The sequence below is a fragment of the Phoca vitulina genome, unplaced genomic scaffold (assembly GCF_004348235.1).
Source record: "Phoca vitulina isolate PV1807 unplaced genomic scaffold, GSC_HSeal_1.0 scaffold18, whole genome shotgun sequence".
NCBI lineage: Eukaryota > Metazoa > Chordata > Mammalia > Carnivora > Phocidae > Phoca > Phoca vitulina.
In genome coordinates, this window is record NW_022589721.1 from 2,255,366 (window position 1) to 2,278,212 (window position 22,847).

At 34.6% G+C, this 22,847-nt stretch overlaps 1 protein-coding gene across 46 annotated transcripts in view; it reads left to right on the forward strand.

The window, feature by feature from the left end:
- Positions 1 to 22,847, forward strand: part of RIMS2 (regulating synaptic membrane exocytosis 2) — a 587,808-nt gene that overhangs the window by 263,958 nt on the left and 301,003 nt on the right. For all 46 annotated transcript variants that reach the window (XM_032415998.1, XM_032415989.1, XM_032416001.1 and 43 more), the window contains one exon: positions 1,331 to 2,256. In XM_032415998.1, the coding sequence (XP_032271889.1) occupies positions 1,331 to 2,256 (926 nt within the window). The remainder of the gene's footprint in view (positions 1 to 1,330; positions 2,257 to 22,847) is intronic.

The following is a 22,847-nucleotide window of genomic DNA, read 5'->3' on the forward strand; positions in this document are numbered from 1 at the left end:
CCCCCCCCCCCCCCCCCCCCCCCCCCCCCGCCAAATAACATCTAAGAAATTCACAACTGAGCTATCTAATGTTGGTCATCTTGAACTTCAACTGACCTCACTTTTTATTATCTCCTGTTCCTATGTCCTGGCAAAAATCCCTGTAACAGATATTCTGAACTTCTGTCATCTTCAGGAGTCCAGTCCCACTGCTTTTCACGGCTAGTGGTTGATGCTATCTGGGTTCGTACCAGAGAAGAGGTCAGTGTGAATATTTTGTTGACAAGGAGTATTATTATGATTACAAAGTCCGCTGTGTTGTACCAGTGTTAGACGGGCAGGTTGAGAACTTAATATACGGTCTCTTCATCTGAGGCTATAAGGAAGTATGCGGGGTAAGATGTGAAGACAAAGACAAGTTTCATGGAGCTGGCCTTAATCTCAATGAAGATAGAATAAAAATAGCAGTCCCTTCTGAGTTCTACAAAGACTTTGTGTGTGTGTGTGTGATGAATAAGTCATTATTGTTGTTATTTATTTAAATTGCTTATCTCAAGTTAGAGCAATAAAGAAGGGTTGGAGATAAATGATTTAGATGAACCAATACTAGGAGTGATCTAGGTAGCTGATGAATGAAAAATGATTTTTTAAAAAAGATTTTATTCACTTATTTATTTGAGAGAGAGAGAGAGAGAAAGTGGGGAGAAGAGCAGACGGAGAGGGACAAGTAGACTCTGCACCTAGCACAGAGCGGGACATGGGGCTTGATCTCACAACCCCAAGGTCATGACCTGAGCTGAAACCAAGCATCGGATGCTTAACCAACTGAGCCACGCAGGGGCCCCTATGAAAAATGATTTTTAAGAGCAAGTATTTAATTTTAGTCAGAAAGTATTCAACTCTTGAACCAAATTAGTTTGGCTTCATTATGTTTTCAAGTGACTATATCAAGGTGTCAGGAATAGAGAGAATGTCAGGTGGAGTTTTTCAAAGCTTCTGAATAGCAGTTGGGAGATTGTCGAAGTGTATTGAGCCAAGCAAAGAAATTATAGAAAAGTCCATTTTGCAGCAGCAGAGTATGATGCTATCTTATTTCAGGGCATAGGTATATTCCATATGTAGTGTGCCAGGCATTAAAGAACCATATCAAAAATACCTTTTAAATTTCCTATTTGAACTGAATAAAATGAATATTAGTAAATCTTTTGTTAAGCATGACTTTAAAAAGAATTTTTTTTAAAAAAGCAAAAGAACTATTTGAATTTAATTCATCAACCCACCAGTGAATTAATAAAATGTTGAAATGTTTAGACGTTGCTCTTCTCATCATTCTTTTCCTTTGCTTACTTAGGACACGAAGTCCGTCAGTATCCAGAGATCAGAATAGAAGATACGACCAAAGAGAAGAACGAGAAGAATATCCACAGTATGCTACTTCAGATAACACCATGCCTAGATCTCCATCAGATTATGCTGATAGGAGGTCTCAGCGTGAACCTCAGTTTTATGAAGAGTCTGACCATATAAATTACAGGGACTCCAACAGGAGAAGTCATAGGCATTCCAAAGAATACATTGTAGATGATGAGGATGCGGAGAGCAGAGATGAGTATGAAAGGCAAAGGAGAGAGGAAGAATACCAGGCGCGCTATCGAAGTGACCCAAATTTGGCCCGTTATCCAGTAAAGCCACAGCCCTATGAAGAACAAATGCGTATTCATGCGGAAGTGTCCAGAGCGAGGCATGAGAGAAGGCATAGTGATGTTTCTTTGGCAAATGCTGAGCTGGAAGATTCTAGGATTTCTATGCTGAGGATGGAACGACCATCAAGGCAGAGATCTATATCTGAACGTAGAGCTGCCATGGAAAATCAGCGATCTTACTCAATGGAAAGAACTCGAGAGGCTCAGGGACCAAGTTCTTACCCACAAAGGACCACAAACCATAGTCCTCCCACCCCCCGGAGGAGTCCAATACCTATTGATAGACCAGACATGAGACGTACTGACCCACTGAGAAAACAACACCACTTAGATCCTAGCTCTGCTGTGAGGAAAACAAAACGGGAAAAGATGGAAACAATGTTAAGGAATGATTCTCTCAGTTCCGATCAGTCAGAGTCTGTGAGACCTCCACCACCAAAGCCTCATAAATCAAAGAAGGGAGGTAAAATGCGCCAGGTTTCATTGAGCAGTTCAGAGGAGGAATTAGCTTCCACACCTGAATACACAAGTTGTGATGACGTTGAGATTGAAAGTGAGAGTGTAAGTGAAAAAGGTAAGTACTGTCTTCTAATCACACTTTCCCTATAGTTGATTCCCTGGGGGCTTTCTTTTTAGGTTGTATTTGTAATAAACCCTTAATAGTTAGAGATTACTACCTTTATTTTAAAAGTTTCTTAATGGTGCCAGTTATGTGAAGAAAGTTTCAAGTTTTTAAAAGTAAATATCTTCTGTTGTTCATGTGGAAGAGAAGTTTACTGATTTTTTTAAAAAAAACTTTTCCGCTTTGTTTCTGAAAATTTTCTTGCATCACTTCATGGTGTATTAAGAAATATCTATTAGCTATAGTTGTAAAATAATATTCTGTGTGTGTTTCCTTTTACAAATAGCAATGTTATTTACTATAGAATATCTGAAAAATTCTTCAGTGTAAAGAATGAAATACAAACTATCCATAATCTTTCCCCCCAAATCTAACCGTTGTTAACATTTTGTATTTTCTTCTCTTTTTCCTATGCATGTATATTTCACGTATTTGTAAAATTGGTATCATGCTATACATAATTTGTATTCTGATTTTTTTTCAATTGATACCATATCATTAACTTTTTTCCAAGCCATTAGTTGTTCTTCTGAAATATGTTTTAAAAATGGCTGCACTAATAGTCTATCATATTATCATATGGATGTACCACAAACTATTCCTTTATTTGGGGGTGTTGCTGTTGCTTCCAGTTGCTAGCACAAATAATATTCTAATGGTTATCTTTATATAAGAATTTTTGTCTAATCCCTGAGTATTTCACAAATATATATTCATGCTTTGATTCTTACAAGCTTTTGGTTCAGAATACCAACTTGCTTTCCAGGAAGGTTATAACGCTCCATACTCCTGTCAGAAGTTAAAGTTTTCTTCAGTCTCAAAGCACCAAATCTTTGCAGTTGAATAGGCCACAAAAATGCTATCTCTTTGTCATTTTAATTTGAATTTGATTGTGCAGTTGAATGTTTTGTATTTTATTGGTGTGTGATATCTTCTATGAATTACCTGTTCATTCCTGTTATTTCTTCTGCCCACGTTCCTATTGGGTATTAATTAGTTTTTCTCTTACTGGTTTATAAGAGCTTTTTATATGGTTAGGATTTTTACCCATTTAACTGTCATGTTTCAAGTGTATTTCCCATATTGATGTTTATCTACTAATTTTCTGTGGTCACTTGGGAATATTGAATTTAATATAGCTGTCTTTGTATCTTTGGTGGTTTTTTCCCATTTTTTTAATCCATAGAAACTCTTTATTCATCCCCAAGTCAGTTAAATATTCAGCTGTGTATTTTCTCATGTTTTTATTATTTGCTTTTAACCTTTAACTTTTTAATCTTTCTGTAATTTATTTTGGTATATGCCGAAATACACCAGATATGGGAGTATCTAGCATGAATCTCCTATACCACCCACCTCTTGCCCACCATACACACAATTTTCTGACACCATTTGATGAATAATCGACTTCTTCATAAGAATCAACAGGAATCAAAAAGGAATTCAAGAAGGCAGCTAGATATGAAATTAATATGCAATCGTTTTGTGCTGTACCAAAAATAGTTAGAAAAGTGAATGAAAAGCAGTTCCCATTCTGAGCTAAAAACAGAAAACGTGATTTAAAAATAACTAATAAGAAATGAGGGGGGCCTAGATGAAGAAAGCTATAAAACTTACTGAGTAACATAAAGGAAGATAGTCATTGAGTGAGTAGATACTCATTTCATGTTCCTGATTGGGATGGCTAAATATTGTAAAGATGCATGTTCTTTCTAAGCAATGTCTTGGGGTTAAGGCCATTCTAATTATAATCCCAATTGATGCCTATATTTTATTTCTAGAAGTTAATCTGGAAGGTGTACAGAGAAAAAAACTTAACTCTTTTTTCCCCCCCCTCTATGCCTTTTAGGCTCATTGGGGCAGGGGAATGACAAAAGACAGATTAACAAGAAAAAAACTAGTTTATTATCATGTTCATTGTGCGTACATGTGGGAGCTTTCAGCTACCTGAAGCTTAAAGGGGTGGTTAGAATTTGTGCTTATATAGTCTCTTTACAAAAGAACAATAGATTTTTAGAGAGATGACAAGACAAAGAAAAAGGACTTTGAGTTTCTAGGGTAGCAAATCATGGGAAGGTAAGTGTATGAGGGAACTAATGGAAGGTAAGGGCTAGCTGGTAAAGTTTGTTATGTAGACTTCTCTGGAGCCATCTCTTGCCTGCTGAAGAGCAATTAACTTCTGTCCTTCCTTATAGAGGGCAGGGGGGACACCTTTACAATTTATGTCCTACTTTGAGGCAAATGGGGGGAGGGTAGGCAGTTTTCTTGTATTTGCTTCTTCTCAGGTGCCTTCTGCTGAAAATAATCCTTATACCAAAATTCATATTAGAACAAATAAATAATAAGAACATAGAAAGTGCCGCAAACCAAAGGGGAAGAGATCAGTTATTCAACAGATGGGCTTGGGGAAGATGCATATACAGTGAAAGAAGAAAACCAAGTTAGAGCCTCATTTTATAGAAGTTGCATTGAGATTATAAATAATAAGAAAATTGTGTTTATTAAAATAGAAAGGTCTAGAAGGAGAAACTGTGGATCTTAATTTTATCATAGGACATATAGAAGGTTTATGTCCCAGAAGCTGTAATACTTTAAGTATCATTAATAATTTTTAATTTGGTTGTTTTCCATAGTTGCCTGAGTATATAATACTACTAAAAGCTGAGAAACAGATAGCTTGGTTATCTTTAGTGGATTAGTTTAGATTCTCTTATATAATTCTGTTATTCTTTGCTAAAGTAATGCCTTCAGTTTTACCACTTAAAGATGTAAAAAGTAAACATATAAAAATCTCACATAAATAAAAAGCTGTACATGAGTTGAATTAAAATCTTACATAATGCTATTTAGCAGAACTTAAAACATTTATCAAATATGGAAAGAAACTTAATGTCACTCACATCTGTATCCTCCCTGTCTTGAACTCCTAGTGGACGCTGAGAGATGGTTGTTCTTCTCATCTGCCTAATAATCTGCATCACAGGGTGTGGTTTCTGCAGTCGTAATTTACTTCAGCTTTGGAGGAAGAAATTTAAGTAAAACAAACTTTTCCTATTGGATGTTACCCCTGGTAGTACTATTCATTGATATGAAGTTATAGCTGTTGAGAGACTGGGACAGAGATTAAATTTTGTCATATCTTGGCTTTTCAAGAGAGAAGCACTTTTGGTTATTTGTGGAAACAGTATCAGTCTAATTTTGGAATAAGCTACTCATTAAGATATCTAGCACTGTGATCCATAGCCATCATTGGTAGTTAACTAATGTTTGAAAATTCCTTCTAATAATTAGAGAAGTTTTATTAGCAGCATTTTTTTCCCTGTATGCTTATATGTGGATATATCATTTTGATGAGGATCAACCAACTTTTAAAAGATAGTTATCTCTTTGCTTTATTATCCCTAGGCTAAATGACCCCAAAGAAGGTGTTTTAAACCTGAGACATCTTTCTCATTGTCTTTACATTTCTGTCTCTTTTCATGCTTGTGCACAACTTTTCAAAAATGTGCAAAGCAGATTTGGATCAAGTAATGTAAAGTGTTAACCAGCATTGCATAGACAGATAGCACCAGGCAGCATTATTGTTGCAGAAGGAGTCTTTGCTGGCCCTTGTATGTCATATTATAGCTTCTACTACATAGCAGGATCTTTCCTGATTTTTTTAAAATAATGAAATAACTAAGCTTATAGGCTTAGTTTACTTAAGTATAGTTTACTTAATTTATTTTCTTTGCTGTCCTATTGGCTAGCCTTTTTTTTTTTTAACTTACACTTTATTGGTGCTTTGGTGGCTTTGGCTCTTCTTATTGATTTGTCATTTGTCTCTGTGAATAGATCTAATTTTAAATATGCAGAATTTCACCGAAATTTATAGTAGATATCATTTCATTCACCATGTTTTATTAAATGATACTGATAATTACAATTTATGAGTGATTAGGCCATTGTTGTGAAACAGTAACAGGGTTTTATGGAAAGAGCATGGGTTTTAGAGTTAAAGTCCTGACTGTGAAATTCATTAACTACATGATCTTCTCCTACCTATTTAACCACTCTTGGTCGGTTTCCTCATCTATAAATATAATAGGATGTTCATTGTCTGGTAATTTGTCAAATAGTAGATAGTAAAAACATTTTTAGATTACTTATTTAATGTTTTATGACAGTCAACAATAGCTAAGACTTCTTCGAGACAGCTTTCAAGCATTTGGAATGAACGTATAGTCATGGTTACATGGATTATGGTCATTTATGTTGGTTTCAGCTCTTCTATGATCTGCCACATGTTGAACTAGGCTTGTATTTTTAGGCTAAGAAGAATATACTTTTTAACCATTGAGATACAATTTTGAGATGTAAATCAGTATGTTACTAAATATTAGACATCTATTCCCTTTTTGGCCAAATGCTTTTTAGTGTCTATTATTTGCAAGATGTTGGATTGGACCTAGTAGAAAATATAGAGATGAATAAGACACAGTTTCTTCCCTTAAGAAATTGAGAGTCTAAAATAACTAGCAATATAAGCCCGTTGTATTACAGGTACTATAAGGACTTCAGAAGGAGAGGCATTGGTTATCTCCACTAATTTTATGTGATTTCTATGTTTTGTAACACTTATCTCTCAACCATGATATAGTTAGCTCTTTACAATGCTATAGTGATCACTTCCTCATATTTTGTGTTGGGTTAGAAAATTGCAAACTGATTTTTTCTTTTTTTGTCTTCAGATTATGGAAAGAGATACGTCTTAGATTGCTGATGTCATAGTATCTCTGAATCTAATTGCTAGACATCTCTCTCAAACTTTAAAATATATTTTTTTCCTAAGGTTTAAAAAGAAATATTGACCTTCCAGTCTTATCTGTGATTTCCTTATTAAATAGTCTAGAGCACATTTCTCAGTTTCAGTACTATTGACATTTGGGGCTGGATAATTGTTTTGCAGGACTGTCTTGTGCATTATAAGGTGCTTAGCAGCATCCTTAGCCTCTACCCACTGGATGCTAGTGGCATGCCAACCCCCAGTTATGACAACCTAAAATATCTCCAGAAATTGTCAAATATCCCTTGTGGGGCAAAGCCCCCCATAACCACCTCCACCCTCCACCCTTGGCCTCTCCACTTATTTTCCTTCTCTCCTCACTTTTAGAATCAAATGAGAGTCATGGCCAGCATTAAAAAAAAAAAAGAGGGAGACTGGAATAGGATAGAGTAGAAAATATCAGAGTAGAGTACACAGAATAAGGGTAATAGATCTATAAAATGGTTTTTCTCTACAGGCCCACAATGTAAAATATATATTTCTTACTGTGGATTATGGCCAAAAACTGTTTTAAAGCCCTACTTCCTTATGTTATAATTTTGTGATTCACCTGATGCTAGTGTTTTCTGCCTTCCCTCTACCCCCCATCTTCTTCTAGACCCAGAGAAATGTCTAAAGATGTTGTTCAGTGGCTAATTGATGTATTATAAACACGATACTTTTTCTTATTTGGTACAGTTTAATTTTAGTATTATAATGCAACATATTTTTCACTTTAGTTACATAGTCATGCTGTCAATCATTTGCTCAACTCACAAAGGATTCTGTGTTTTTTGTTTTGTTTTGTTTTGTTTTTAAGCAGTGAGATCATTGTGAAGAGTTTTAGTTTTCCCCGTCTTCTGGGTTCTAACCTGACTGATTTGACTTGGTTGTTGCAGGTCTCTTTTGTTTTCCTGTAAAATCTTGAGGGACTAGACTGGTAAATGCAGGCATACATGTGTATGGCAGTGTCCTAAGTTATAAACTGTGAAACATTTGATTCGATTATTAGACTCTTGAAAGTAGCACATCCTTTAACTTATTTTTGGGAAGGAGTGGAGATGTGAAGATGGAGCAATTTGGAGAACAGATCCAGAACAGGAAAAAGGGGCGATAGACTGCAAATCTCCAGATACAGGCATGAGTCTTAAAGTAGTAAAAACAAGTGCTAAAGATATCAGCTTTATATATGTCTGAGTTTGGTTGTCAGTATCAATAGTGAAATTTATCCCCTTGTATAATCTCAAGTTTCGTATAATTTTTAAGTAATTGATTTACTGTATATGTTTATAAGGAAAATAGGCTATTGAAATGATAGCCAATATTCATTAGAAATTTGAAGAAAATATTGATTTATGGTATTTGAGACCAATTAAACATGTAAGGAATTCTGAGCCAAATGGACTAAAAAACTTTTAGAGTAAGTTGTAATAATGGGAATATTTAAAATTTTTTTCAGCTATCTATTTTATTACTAAGACTTCCACAAGTAAAATTTTTAAAAGTTAAAGATTGAATACTTTCTTGTATATTCACTCCATCTGTTGATAAAATAATTTTATACTAAATAATTATTCCAATTGTAATATGAGTCTTAGGGCTTCATTACAGGATAAAAAGAACTCAACTGCATCGAAGTTACATGGTTATAATTAGTCACTCTTGCTATATTAGGCAACATTATGAAATTATTTCATCAAGTTCTTTTTTAAATAGGATACTTTTTATCAGATGAGAAATCAAGTTGAAAATACATATTATGAATCTGATGCCAGACTTGAAATTATATAACGTAAATATAAACAGATTAAGAAGTTAAATGAACTCAAAGTTAATTTGTAAAGTGCATAACCAGAAGGTAAATTTACAAATGGGAATAAAGAATTTTTTGTTTCCTGATAAATTGTAGCACATGAATGTTGAAGATGGTAATTCTTTTCTTTGCAAAAATATTTCCTTGTTAATTATATAGATGAAACACTATGTTAAGCATTTGCCTAAAGAAAAAGGATTATTTTTAATGGAAGATATAGTACCCAACATAGCAAGAAAATAATCTTACAAATTTCAGTTTGTGGGATATTTGAGAGGGTGCTTAGCTAGTTGAGTGAAAAATTAAAAGCAAAATTAAATTATAGATTAGTTGTTGAACTTAGTTTGGAATATAGAAGTCTGTTAAGTTGGATTAGAATTCAATAGATGATGCTTTAGATATTGATATATAGTACAGCTTAAAAACTGGTAATGAAATTTATTCAGTAGATAGGAAAATATAGAGCTTTGTGAAAAGCATATTGTTATTAATTGATAAAAAGTATAACAGAGCAAGTACTCTAATGGTGTTACAAATGCTGCACCAGCCAATTATATTTGAGTTAAAAAAAAAAAAGCATTGAAATAGCAGAAAAGTTGGGTCTAATTCAATATTTCAATCAGTATTCAGTAAATTCATTCATTCATTCATTCACTCATACATTCATTCTTTATTTCATTCAACTAAAATACATTAAATGTCAAAATAGTACTAGAATATGAAATATGAAAGTATTTTTATGACCCTAGAATTGCTTTTTTTTTTCTTTTTGTGGAACAAGAATAAGAACTTGTGCTGTAAATCTGACTGCATTTATGCTAGCTGGCTCATCCAAGAAAATTATACATGGGTTGGGCTTTTGTTTTTGTTAGCTTATGATAGAAACTATTTCCCTTTCTAGGATGTATCCATGAGAAGAGATTTTTCAGGAAATATTTGGGGTATGCTTCAAAGCAGAAGGGCAGCTCAAATTATTGCCATATATAACCTCATTCTCCCTGGAACTGCTTATCTGCCTCTTTTTGTATGGCTTAGCTTGGTTAAGAGCAAATAAAATGAGCCTGACATAGTAAAGTTCAAGTATGGACTCCTACAGTACAAGACTGATGTTTGTTAATTCTTTTAACAGAGGAACTAATGAAATATAGGTAAAGGTTTAATTTCATAGGAATCTAAGATGCTCCTGATAATTTTGTCTAAATCTTGAAATATATAATTATAATTAATTTTTTGAATGGACTGTTGAATAAAATAATAGGATCTATGAAAATCACGAGCTTGAATGGATGACTAAGATGATAAGAACAATTTAGAATAAGAACAGTTTAGACTATATGTAAGATGAAGGAAGTCGAAATAAGGAATTAGCTAAAAGAGAATAAAAGATGTTAAGATTCTGGGTTAAGAATAAATGGATATGAATGGAATACTTCCCAGTCTTCAAACCAAATGCATTTTAGATATGACTATATTTTACAAAACAGTACACAGATTCAGAAGTGTGTGTGTGTGTGTGTGTGAGTAGATGGAGCTTTAAATTTTATTCTTACAGAAGATTCTATAAGTCACTTTATTTCAGCACATCCTGCTCTGTACATGTCGGGAATTTTTTAAAGAGAAAATTTATTTCCCATGGGGCTACTAACCTGTGCTTTGTAACTGAAGATACCTGGGGTTTAATTAACCTAGAATTTGGGTCTCATGTCCTATTCTTAGATGGTAGGAGGGGGCAACTCTCCAAATTTTACTGAGGAAAAAGGAAATACGTATTTCTAATTTTGAACTTTAGATGCATTTTCCCAAAGAAATAATGTTATAAGTGTTAATAAATTATAACTTTTTATTCATTTGATTCTGCAAATTTAGGGAGCCAGTTCTAGCTACGAAGTTAGGTGCTTGACCCTATGGCGCAAAAGGCATACATCTCAGTTTTTGTTTTGCTTTCTTAATCTGGAAAATGTTTTTTATTTCACCTTTATTTTTGAAGGATAATTTCTTTAGATATAGAATTTTTGGTTGACAGCCTTGCCACCCTCTTTCAGCACTTTGTATATGTCATTCCATTTTTTTTTCTAGAGATAAAGGGTCTTGTGTCTTGCTGTTTTCAATATATTCTCTTTGTCTTTGGATTTCAGCAGTTTGACTGTCCTGTCTAGGTTTAGGTCTCTTGTGTATATCCTACTTAGGGATCATGAAGGTTTGTGGATCTATAGAGTAATGTTTTTCCTTAAATTTGCGAAGTTTTCAGTCATTATTTCTTCAACTAGTTTTTCTGCTTCTTTTTTCCCCCCCAGAGGAATCACACACACACACACACACACACGCACACTTCTTTGAGCTTTGAGCTCAATTTTTCTGTAAAGCTAAAACTACTCAAAAAAAATTTTTAAACATGAAGAAATGGCCATGATTCTATAAGTATTCATAAAGACAAACCCAGACTAATATCAAAACAAACAAAAACAAAGTTCAGCCAGTTCTCAAGTCACTCTTAGGTTTTACTTACTACCAGGCTCTTTTGGTATTTCCCCTGAACATGGTGTAGTTTCCTAGTCAGTCTGAAAAGTGACTAGCTTTTTTCTGTGGGTCTCTCATTTCTGATGTCTCTCTGCAACATTTCTGGTTGGCTGCCATTTACTATATGGGACTGCAGTCTTAGGGTAGCAAAACTGCTGATTTTCTCTGTTTCCTATTGACTTTGTCTCTTTGAGCTGACAGAGCCATGGGTTTTCACCCCCACCCCAAATCAAGTAGCAAAGATCTGGTAGCAGAGCTGTTGTTTTTTCCAGACAGCCCTGCACTGCTAAAACTATTGATCCTTCCCATAGACCCCTTCTTTTGTATGTACTGTGCCAGAAGAGGGTTATGGGAACAATCCCAGGTAAGAAGGTAACAGACTTCTGTTGTTATTATCTGAACTTCTAGCAGTTTTTCTCAAATTTTTATGTGTCTTTGACTTCCATAGCCATGCAATTGTTGTCTTTGATAATTTTGTCCAGGCTTGTACTTGGTTTTGTGAAGAGAATTAGTTGATACTTCATGCCACTAATCCAGAGGCTCCTCATTTGTCATGATTTTGTGAGTGTGGAATTCAGGCAGGGTTCAGTCGGGTAATTTTTCTTCTTCATTTGGTGTTACTGAGTTTAATTGGTGGAATTTAATTGGTAGGATGGACTGTTCTAGAGGGTTCGAGATGCCTTCGCTTACATATCTAGCACCTTGGCAGGCATGGTTGGAAGACTGCTCAGCTGGGATTCTGAATCAATGCACCTACGTTTGGCCTCTTCAACATAGAAGTTTCTAGTTAGTAGGACTTGTTATATGATGGCCCAAGGCTAGTATTTATTTTGACCTAGCTTTGAAGTCATGCAGCATCATTCCCATTATATTCTTGGTTATAAACAAGTTACAGTAAACAAGTTACATAAAATGGAAGCAGTCTATAAAAGGGCATGAACACTATGAGACACAGTTCACTGAGGGACCATCCTTGGAGTCTAGCTCCCATAAAGGCTTTAATGTGTGATATGTAGTTTGTTTTTTTTTCTCATTCCCATGAGTTTATTCACAAGCCTCTTCTCTAGACATCATTTTCCTCAATCCTTCAGGTTTTTTTCTTTCTAGGCTTCTGACCAGTTAGCCAAGTCATTAGCCCAAGTCTGTGTCCCTATATTCTTACCCATGGCACTTCTCTTTCTACACAAAGTGGATGACCAGATATACCATCTAAAGCCCTGTCTATTGAAAGGATTTTCCTTACTGATGTCTTCAAGACTACCCCTGACGGGACAGCAACAGTCTACTTTTGGCTCAATATATATATATATATATTGAGCTGACCTATCTATGAACCAGGCATGACTTTGTCTCCTTTTTCCACAGTCATAATGGCCCCTTATATGGCCATAGATGTGAGCTGAGGAAGAGACGCTGATACAATAATAGTAGTTGGTGTTTAAGTCTGCGCCACCTGCACATGCATTTTTCTTATATCCCTTGGCCCTACTTACGCTCAAACATGGATGCATCACTTCTATCTTACAATGGATTGTTGTTTGATGTGTCGAACCTTTTGATTTGTTGAGCCTAACAGACCCTAGCTTATGTTGGGCACTTCTGGCTGTTTGGTCACTTGATCAGATCTTTGTCCCTACCAAGGCCAGGAGCATACCAGGGGCAGTTTTTCAAGTAGTGTATAATTCTCCACCGCAGGCTGCATGGTCTTGATCCACAAACCTAGGAATGTACATCCTGATTCCCCTATTGAGGCTTGCCATAAATTTCACATGGCATCTCTTCCCACCATTGATGCTTCTAATAGCACACCTTCTGTTGCATTGTATAGCCCAAGTGTCAGGGCTGCTCACACTATAGCCTGAACTTAATCTAGAGCTGCTTCTTGCTCTGGGTTCCATTCGAAGCCAGCAACCTCTATAATTCTTGGTAAGTGAATCAAAGCAGTATTCCGCAGTGTGGAATATGTTGCCTTCAGAATCCAGAGGCTGTCTATCAGGGATTTGTGCTTTTTTCTCATTGGTGGTAGGTACAAGATATAGTAATTTTTCTTTTGCTTTGGAGGGATGATTGGCCATGCCAATGACCATTGGGTTCCTAAATATTTCTCTGATGTTCTGGGCTCCTGAATCTTTGTAGGATTATCTTCTACCCTCAGGAGAAGATGTGTTTAAACAAGGTCTCCAATATAATTGCCGAACTTCTTTCTCACTGATACAGTGAACCAATGTGATGTTCTCTGGAGTGTCCTTATGGTCTTGGTCTTTCGGGGCTATATTATGATAGAGGGCAGTAGAGTTAACATAACCCTGGGGAAGACTAGTCAATATGTATTCTTGTCCATCCCAAGCATATGTGAATGATTCCAGTCTTTCTTGATAGGGATGGGAAAAAACACATCTGTCACTTAAGTGGCTTTATTTCTTGTATTTGAGTCCATATTAGTTGTCTCTGGGAAGGATACCACAATGGCGTAGCAGTTTTGACTGGGGCTACCTGGTTGAGTTTATAGTACTCCATTGTCATCTGCCAGGATGTGTTGATGCTTGTTTTTTTAGGCACCACCCTGGTAAATTAAAAGGAGGATATAATGTGAACCATCATGTTCGCATCCTTTGTTTTTGATTTAATCTTTGCTGCTTGGGGGGGCATTATCATAAGCTTCCATATGACTTTTCCCATTTGATAATTTTAACCCCACAAGCCAAGGAGCATTAGTTCTTCCAAATACCAAGTCTGTCCATTTGGGGACTGCGGCAATTACTCCTGTAACAACTGCGTAACTTGGAAACAACACCTGTGGGGAAATAAGGGCAGAAAGACTTGGAAGAGAAGTTAAATTGTGGACAGGTGTTTCAACTAAACCCACAGGAGTTTGAAGCTGGGGTAGATCTTCAGAGATGACCTAATTAAGGAAGGGGTCAGGAGGGCTAGATTTGGCTGCTCCCTGGGGAGGGCAAGGCAGGTCTTGGCCAGAGTATATTTCTAGGGTGAAGGACGCAGCTATAAGCAGTGAGCATGCAACACTTGGGGCAGCTTGAGGAATGAGCGCAATTGTAGATGGTATACAGCAACATCCAGTAAGATTTTTTTCTTAGAATTGTCCCTTTATTTTTACAAGACGGATGTAACAATTTTAAGCCTCTCTTACTCATATGCCCTTTTGAAACGGAGGGAAAATGTTCTCGAAGTCTCCTCTGTAGACTTCTTCATATATGTGTATTTTTGGGGATGTGTATTTGTGCCACAGTTGCTGCTCATGCCAGTTCCTAATTAACCACTGATGGTAGAGTTAGAATTATCAAGATTGGCTTAGAGTTCACAGTTCTAAGGGGATAAAAAATGACTGGTAGATAACCATTTATGCCTGCCAGAGATATTCATTGTGAGGATTATAATAATGCAAAACTGGAAACAATTCATATGTCCAAAAATAGTGTGATGGAGCTTGCTTGTGCCAGCTTGTGAGAACTAGTTGTGTGCATCTCTTCCCAACTCCACATTCAATGACATAGTTTTGGTAGCTCAAAATTGGCCAAAGTGGAAGTATTTGCACCATAAAAATAGACAAATGTTACAAAACAGGGCCTGTTTTTCTCCCAGAAAACTGGTAGGTAAACATTAATCACCATACCACTGATATCTATTTGAAGTTTTGATAACCTGTGGAGATTATGGCAATAAGGGAAATTGTCCAGGGTATAATGTAAACTTTTTTTAGAAGCTTAATTGAAACTTATATCTGCTATGTTAAAATGACATGTGCATATAGACCAGAAAGAAATAAGGATAAATTAGAAGTTTTATTTCTTGGAGCAGTAGTTTGTAGGAAAAACTTAATGTACAATTTCATTAGTGTGGCTATAATATTTATGTAATAAATATGAAAAAAGGAAGTTCTATTGATTAAATTGTCTTACTATATTTCCTTTTTAGTGATCACACCCCCGGACACTCTCAGAGTACATATAAAAAATATCATAAATATAATCTTATGTATTACATAGGTCATGCTTAATGCCTAAAACATGTAAAAAAACTGTATTTACTTTATAACAACATTCATTTCTCCATAACATTTTCCTTACAACTCCATCAAATTTCTAGAGTGTTGAATTTTTATGGTTCATGCTTCATCTTCCCTAGCCCCACTTCATGCACTTAACATTTTTGTATGGTGTCTTCTGTCAAGATTTATTTATTTTGTTATCAGATATGCTAATAAATTGCATATCTCTTTATTTTAATCCAGCCCCCATTTAAAAGATAAATCTATTTTATATAACCCACATTTTAAGGAACAGGTTTTATTAATTAAACACTTCTAATGTTAGAAAAGTAGAAGTGCTAGTACAGGTACTTTTTTAGTATTAGGCTACCTTGAGAGCTATAGAGAAAAGAGATAATACAACCTAATGCCTCTTCCCCTCTCCTGCCCCTGAAAATCCCCTTTTGGTAGACTTTCTATGAAATTAAGATTGTACTTAAATTTTAAATTTAGCTATATTTTGAAAAAAATCTTGTCATTAAACTTTCGATTGCATTTTGATTGGTTTGTTCTATATATACATTTTTTTTTCTTTTTTCTCTTCATTAAGTCAGTGATATCACCCCTTCTCTAAAACAATAAGTGACCGGAGTAGGAAAGCTGTACACTGGTAACAGTTTGCCTGGATTAAAATCCCAGTTCCTTGAGCAGTTTTGTTTTGTTTTGTTGTTTTTTCACTTATTGTTTTGTTGTTTACTAACCTCATTTGCCACATTTGTAAATACATGTCATAATAGCATCTATTCCACATGGTTGTTATAAAGGTTAAATAGGTTAATGTAAATATTTTAACATAAATAAGCCATACTAAAAGTACTCTTCTGAAATTGGCTTTTCTGATTCAGTAATATCATCATTCATTTTACCTGTCAGCCTGATTCTTTGTAAAAACTTTCTAGGGACGCCTGGGTGGCTCAGTCAGTTAAGCGTCTGCCTTTGGCTCAGGTCATGATCCCAGGTCCTGGGATCAAGTCCCACACTGGGCTCGTTGCTCAGTGGGAAGCCTGCTTCTCCCTCTGTCTGCTGCTCCCCCTGCTTGTGCTCTCTCTCTCTGACAACTAAATAAAATCTTTTAAAAAAAATCTTTCCAATAATTTGTATTTGACATATATTTTTCCAGACATTTTCTGCTGTGAAGAATGCTGAAACAATTATTCCAACTAAGCTTAAATATTCTGTACTTGAAGTTCTGATAGTTCCCTATATAGCTAGAGCCAACAATTAATTTATCAATTTTTGAAACACTGTCAGTAAAGAGGGCATTTGCTTAATGGTTACTACTATACTTACATTTTAACTAGAAATTTAAGGTTTTAACTATATTTTCTATTACCAAGAAATGGATAAGTACTATCTCAATTGTATTCATTTGGATATGTTTGGGAGAGTTAAATATATGATGTTTGGAATGAAAAAAAAAGAAGAAAAGAGAAATTTATGAGCCATTGAGGAGCTAGTATGGTTGATAGGTTTATTACTTGTCCTTTTTTATAGAGAGACAGTGTGGTGTATTAGAAAGAGCAATGGACTGAAGATACAGGTGCTATTCTAGGCTCTGCCAGTGACCCCATTGTAATCTTTGGAAGATTATTTAATATTCTGGGCTTCAATTTCTTCTTTAAAGTGAGGAAAATAGATTAATTCAATATTTTTAAAACTATGCTCAATGAAGCACCAGATATCTGTGCTAACGTTTTAAGAACTGCTGAAGAGGATATGAGGATATGGATGTGCATCTGGATCTTCCACTTTGTTTCAGCCAAACTTTGTTCTTAACCAGTTTGTATTTGGAGGTTTGGTTAGGAAGGGGGCTCCATTGTGTAAAGAAGTGTAGCAATGACTAGACTTGTTATTTGAATTCATTAATTTATTCAGTTAATGTTTATGTTCCATGCAATACTCTGTATGCCAGAGTCTACAACAGTTTTTAAAAAAATACTATAGAGAATGAGCTTCTTAATTGTTTTATTTTGTTTTTCTGTTAGACACTATGTAACCTCCTTGAAGATCTTATTTATGTTCTTTCTTGTTGTATCCCAGATATTAGCCTGAGTCCTGGCACCTGGTAGGCTCTCAACAGATATTTTTTGAATAAATGGGTGACTATATGGAACAATGAATGAGTGAATGAATGAAACAATGTTTTTATGATTTCTTTTTGCTCCAACATTGTATGATTTCTCTCAGTTACATCTTAGCTTAAAAAAATTATTTTGCTTTGGTTATAAAGCTCAGAGTGTACTACATAATATCAAATAAAACAAATGAAAGAATTTTTAAGTAAAAAACATAAAATTAGAACTATATATAAAAACAACATGAAGGGGCACCTGGGTGGCTCAGTCAGTTAAGCATCTTCCTTTGGCTCAGGTCATGATCTCAGGGTCCTTGGCTCAAGCCCCGGGTGGGGCTCTCTGCTCAGCAGGGAGTCTGCTTCTCCCTCTCCCTCTGTGCATTCTCTCTCACTCTTGCTCTTTCTCAAGTAAATACATAAAATCTTAAAAAAAACCCCACAACTTGGAAACAATAAATAAGTAGACTTCGCATATAGTTATGAAAGCACATTCTTATGGACCTACTTTCCTAATTTTGAGAGATTCAGATTATCTCACTTCAGATTAAATGAATATAACCCAAATGATAAGAGGAATACTTACTAAAATTTAAATAATGGATTTTTAAATAAATTTAATAAATTTAAATAAAAAATGGAGTTTTTATTCTTGCTTACTGGCATTGGATTAATTTTATTTTTAACCACTTTTAGATAGCTCCTTAAAATTGTTTAAAATCCATTGAAAAGTAATTACTTAATCAAGGTTATTTTTAATATCATGCATAATTAGAGGCTGATTTGGATTATGTGACCTTCGAGTTACTAAATAGGATAAAATCTGTAGGATGGTAATTCCATAGAATTTATTTTTAGCACAGGATTTAAGAATGTGAATTTTCAAGACAGACTACATGGGTTTTTAATCCTGGCTCTATTATAGCCTAATAATGTGATCTTGGGCAAATTATTTGAGCCTCTCAGTTATACTTTTCTCACCTGCAAAATATATCACCGTTATCTAATTTAAATGGTTATTGTGAGGGTTAAGTAAGATAATCATATAGAGTATGTATTCCAATTACTACAAATAACACCAAAACTTAGTGGCATAAAACAACCATTTAATATGCTCATGGTATCTGTGGGTCAGGAATTTCAACAGGGCTTAGCAGGGACTGATTGTTTCTGTTCTTGTCTAGGACCTCAGTGAGGGTGAGGGTGGGGAGGCTGGAACAGCTGAGCCTCCTCAGGTATTTCTCTCTCTCTCTCTCTCTCTCCATGTGATCGCTCTAGAATGGCAGCCTCAAGGAGATGGACTTCTTATGGATTCCCAAAGCACATGTTCTGAGACAATGTCAGAGGGAAACCATGCTGTCCTTTTAAACCAAGCATTTTATTGTTCTCTTAATGCATAAAACAGTTGCTGTTATCTCACATCTGATGAAATTAGTTACGTGAGCTGATAATAAAGATCAACAATTCCCAAACATTGTTTCCAGTATGAAACATAATTCATACTCAGGTCATATTCCTTTCCTAGTAATATGGATAATTTCTAATTTCTTGTGTAGCTTTACTCCTCTCCTTTCTTTTTCATTAACGAAATTGAGATTGATAATAGCATAGATGCAATTTTGAATTAATTCTACTTTGAAATTTACTTTGGGTAAAAAAATTAAATAATTTGTAAACTACATTACTTCATCAGTACTAGCATTGCTTGTGACAGTTTACAACCGTGTTATAACATAGTGGCGGAGTACTACTGATGCGGATCATGAAATAATACCCACTTACAGGTTGAGGGAAAGATTATTTGCTAATATTCTACTACTTACCATTTCCCAAGCATATTATATATATTCATTTTGGAAGCAGTAGTTTGATATATTCTCCTTTCTTTGCCAAGATTGTACATGTTGTTTCCCATTAAGAAAGTAAAAGCCTCCAGTAAGTAAAAATTTACTGTATCTCTCAAGGTACAGTTTAAATATCACCTATAAGCATTTTCTAAGTATTAATCTCTCCTTTTTCTGAATAATCAACAATTTTTTTCATGAAATACCACAATTTTGATTCAAAGAAATTTTTTTACATTATAATATCTTAGGAATAGAGGTAATTCTTACCATTAAATGCTTATCATTGTTTAATGGTAGCATTTTTTTAGTGATACATGAGATAATTGGTATATATTATAATTGATAGCAACTTAGATGAAGTGAAATAGAATACAATGGATGTATATTATATTAAGGTATGTTACACTATGTTATGCTGTGTTATATATTTTACCTACCTATCTTTCTAGAATGTGAGTTTCTTGAGATCCTATTTGTACCCACAGAACCTAGAACAGTTTTACACTGGGTAATAATTAAAATGAATTCTAATGGATGTAATATATACCATCGTTGTCTTATCAATATATTCTTTAATAACATGTGATTGATTAAAATTGATTAAAATCACATATAATTAAAGAAGAATATATTAATAACACCAGAGGAGCAAGATTAAAAAAAAAACAACAAGCTAATTATGAATAATGTTTATCTTTCTATTTAAAGTGCTAATGTATTTTGAGTAGTCTTAGTTTTGCCTTGGAGGTTGAAATTTGGTCTAAAGAATCTATCTGGCCTTTAGATCTACTGACTTTTATGTTTTGGTCCATATCTTTAAAATTTGCTGCTTTGGAAGCTGGCAGTATATTAGGAACAAATTACCATAAACCTAGTGGCTTAAAACAATACATATTTACTATCTCACAACTTCTGTTATTCAGGAGTCTCAGCATGGCTTAGCTGTGCCCTCTGCTTAGAGTCTCAAAGCTACAATAAGGGTGTTGACTGGGCTGTGTTCTTATCTGGAGGCTCAACTGAGGAAGAATCTGATTTCAAGTTCAGTGAGATTGTCAGCAGAATTCATTTCCTTGTGACTGGATACTACCCAAAGTTCTTAGATGGTACCCACAGTTCCTAAAGACAGCCTGCTGTTCCTTGGCACATGGGGTTCTCATCATGGCTGCTTACTTCATCAAGCTAGCAAAGATAATCTCTAGAGCAAATTTACTAGCTACACAGTCTTGCTAATGATATCATGGGAGTGACATTCCATCACCTTGTCATTTCACCATCTTAATTAGGAGCAAAAGCATGAACACCACAAGGTGGGGATAATGGGGCAGCACCTTAGAATCAGTTTTCCACATATACCCTAACAGTTGTTTCTGAAGCAACTCCATGGAACATAGTTGGAAAATCATTGCCTTAGAGAATATTCACTCTATATAACTTTTTTTTTTTTTTTTTAACTTTGAGTCTCCTTTAATACTGAACATTTTCTTTAGGGGGGAAATACTTACATCTTATTATCAGTTTTAATGGTTACCTTATGAAGAAAAATGACCTTCCAAGAAGCTTTCAGCATTATGTCTCAAAATACAGTTCCCGAAACACTTGTTCCATTAGAAAGGTTAGTGTTCCAATTAGGTTCGTGGAAACTATATGTTATATAATTCATGTAAAGAAACATATTGTCATTACTATGTGAAAAATCATTCACTCCAGAAATCTATTTAATTACATTTAATCTAGAGTTTTCCAAACTTATTTGACTAGAGGACCTTTATATTACTCGACCTATTAACATTTTGCAGTCAGTGTTCCATGTTGGGAAATGCCAACATTTATAACTTGACAAGTTGAAGAGGAGGGCAAAATATCAGGAAGAGAAATGAGAGGAAAAATAAAAGATTATAAATGAATTTTCCGTATCTATTTTAGAATGCAAGTTTGATTATTTCATTTTAATAATGATGATCAAATGGGGATGACTCTACAATTTGCAGAGAACTTTGATTACCATTATCATATTTAAACCTCTCAACAATCTGTGAGATATCACAATTAATCTCTTTTTATATGGATGAGGCAATGAGGCCTAATGTATTACTTGACTTGCCCAAGTCCTAAAATTAATAAGGAATGAAACAGATACTTTAACATAGGTTTTGTGGCTCTAGCTACAAAACTCTTTCTGTCATCATATGCTGTGGACTTAAATTTGGTTTAACTTAAAAATGAGGATATTGAAGAATACTTTTATATAATATGTGATTTAATTATAAAACCTCTGTTAAAGTAATGAAAACAATGACGTAAACAGTTAATAAACTCTTGCATTCACTTAATGACTTAGAAAAAAATGTAATAAATAGAATATTCAAACTTTTTTCTCTGTGTATTCAACACATACACACACACACACACACACACACACACACACACACTGTTGGATTAGTTTGTGTTTTACAGTAGAGGTAAGTGAAGGAGAAAATCTTAGCTTAAGATGTGAGTCTTTGATTACTATTTTTAATCAGGTTTCATATTTAAGAATGTTTAACTTGCAGTAATAGAATCATTGAATGTTAGAGTTACATAAAATTTAGTGTGCTTTTTGTGTAACTTCCTAACTGAAGCACCAATTTTCTCTAAGTCATGCTGACAAGTGGTACTCTAGCCTTTTCTTTGAATTGTAAGAACTTGCAATGATAGTACACAGAGATCCTGTGTGCCCTTCACCTGGTTTCCTTCAATGATTACATCTTGGATAATTATAGTACAATATCAAAACCAGGAAATTGACATCAATTTATATAGTTTATATAGTTTTATGACATCACATATATGGATTTATAAACCCCTGCTATTATAAAGGTACAGAACTACTATACCACCACAAAGATCTTGGTTATGCTACCCCTTTATAGTAACATTCCCCCCCCACCCCTGCTCATCCCTAACCTCTGCTAACCACTAATTTATTTTTCATCTCTATAATTTTATCATTTAGAGAATATTGTATGAATGAAATCATATGGTATGTAACATTTTGTGACTTTTTTCCCCATTCTGCATATTGCCCTTGAGGTCCATCTGTGTTGTATGTATAAATAGTTTTTGCTTTTTTTTTTTTATTACTGAGTAGTATTCAATGGTATGGATATACCACAGTTTGTTTGGTCATTTGCCTATTGAAAGATATTTTGGTTGTTTCCACCTTTTAGCTATTACAAATAAAGATATTCTTTTTGGTGAAATTTCTCTTCACATAGAGAATTTAGCCTTTTACCATTAAGTATGATCTTAGCTGTAGGTTCTTGGTTGATTATTTATTTGAGCAAGTTCTCCTGTATTCCTTGTTTTTTGAGAGTTTTTTTTAATCATGAATTTTTTTTCTGCATCAATGAATAGGATTGTGTGATTTTTCTCTTTTAATTTGTGAATATGGTAGGTTGCACTGATTT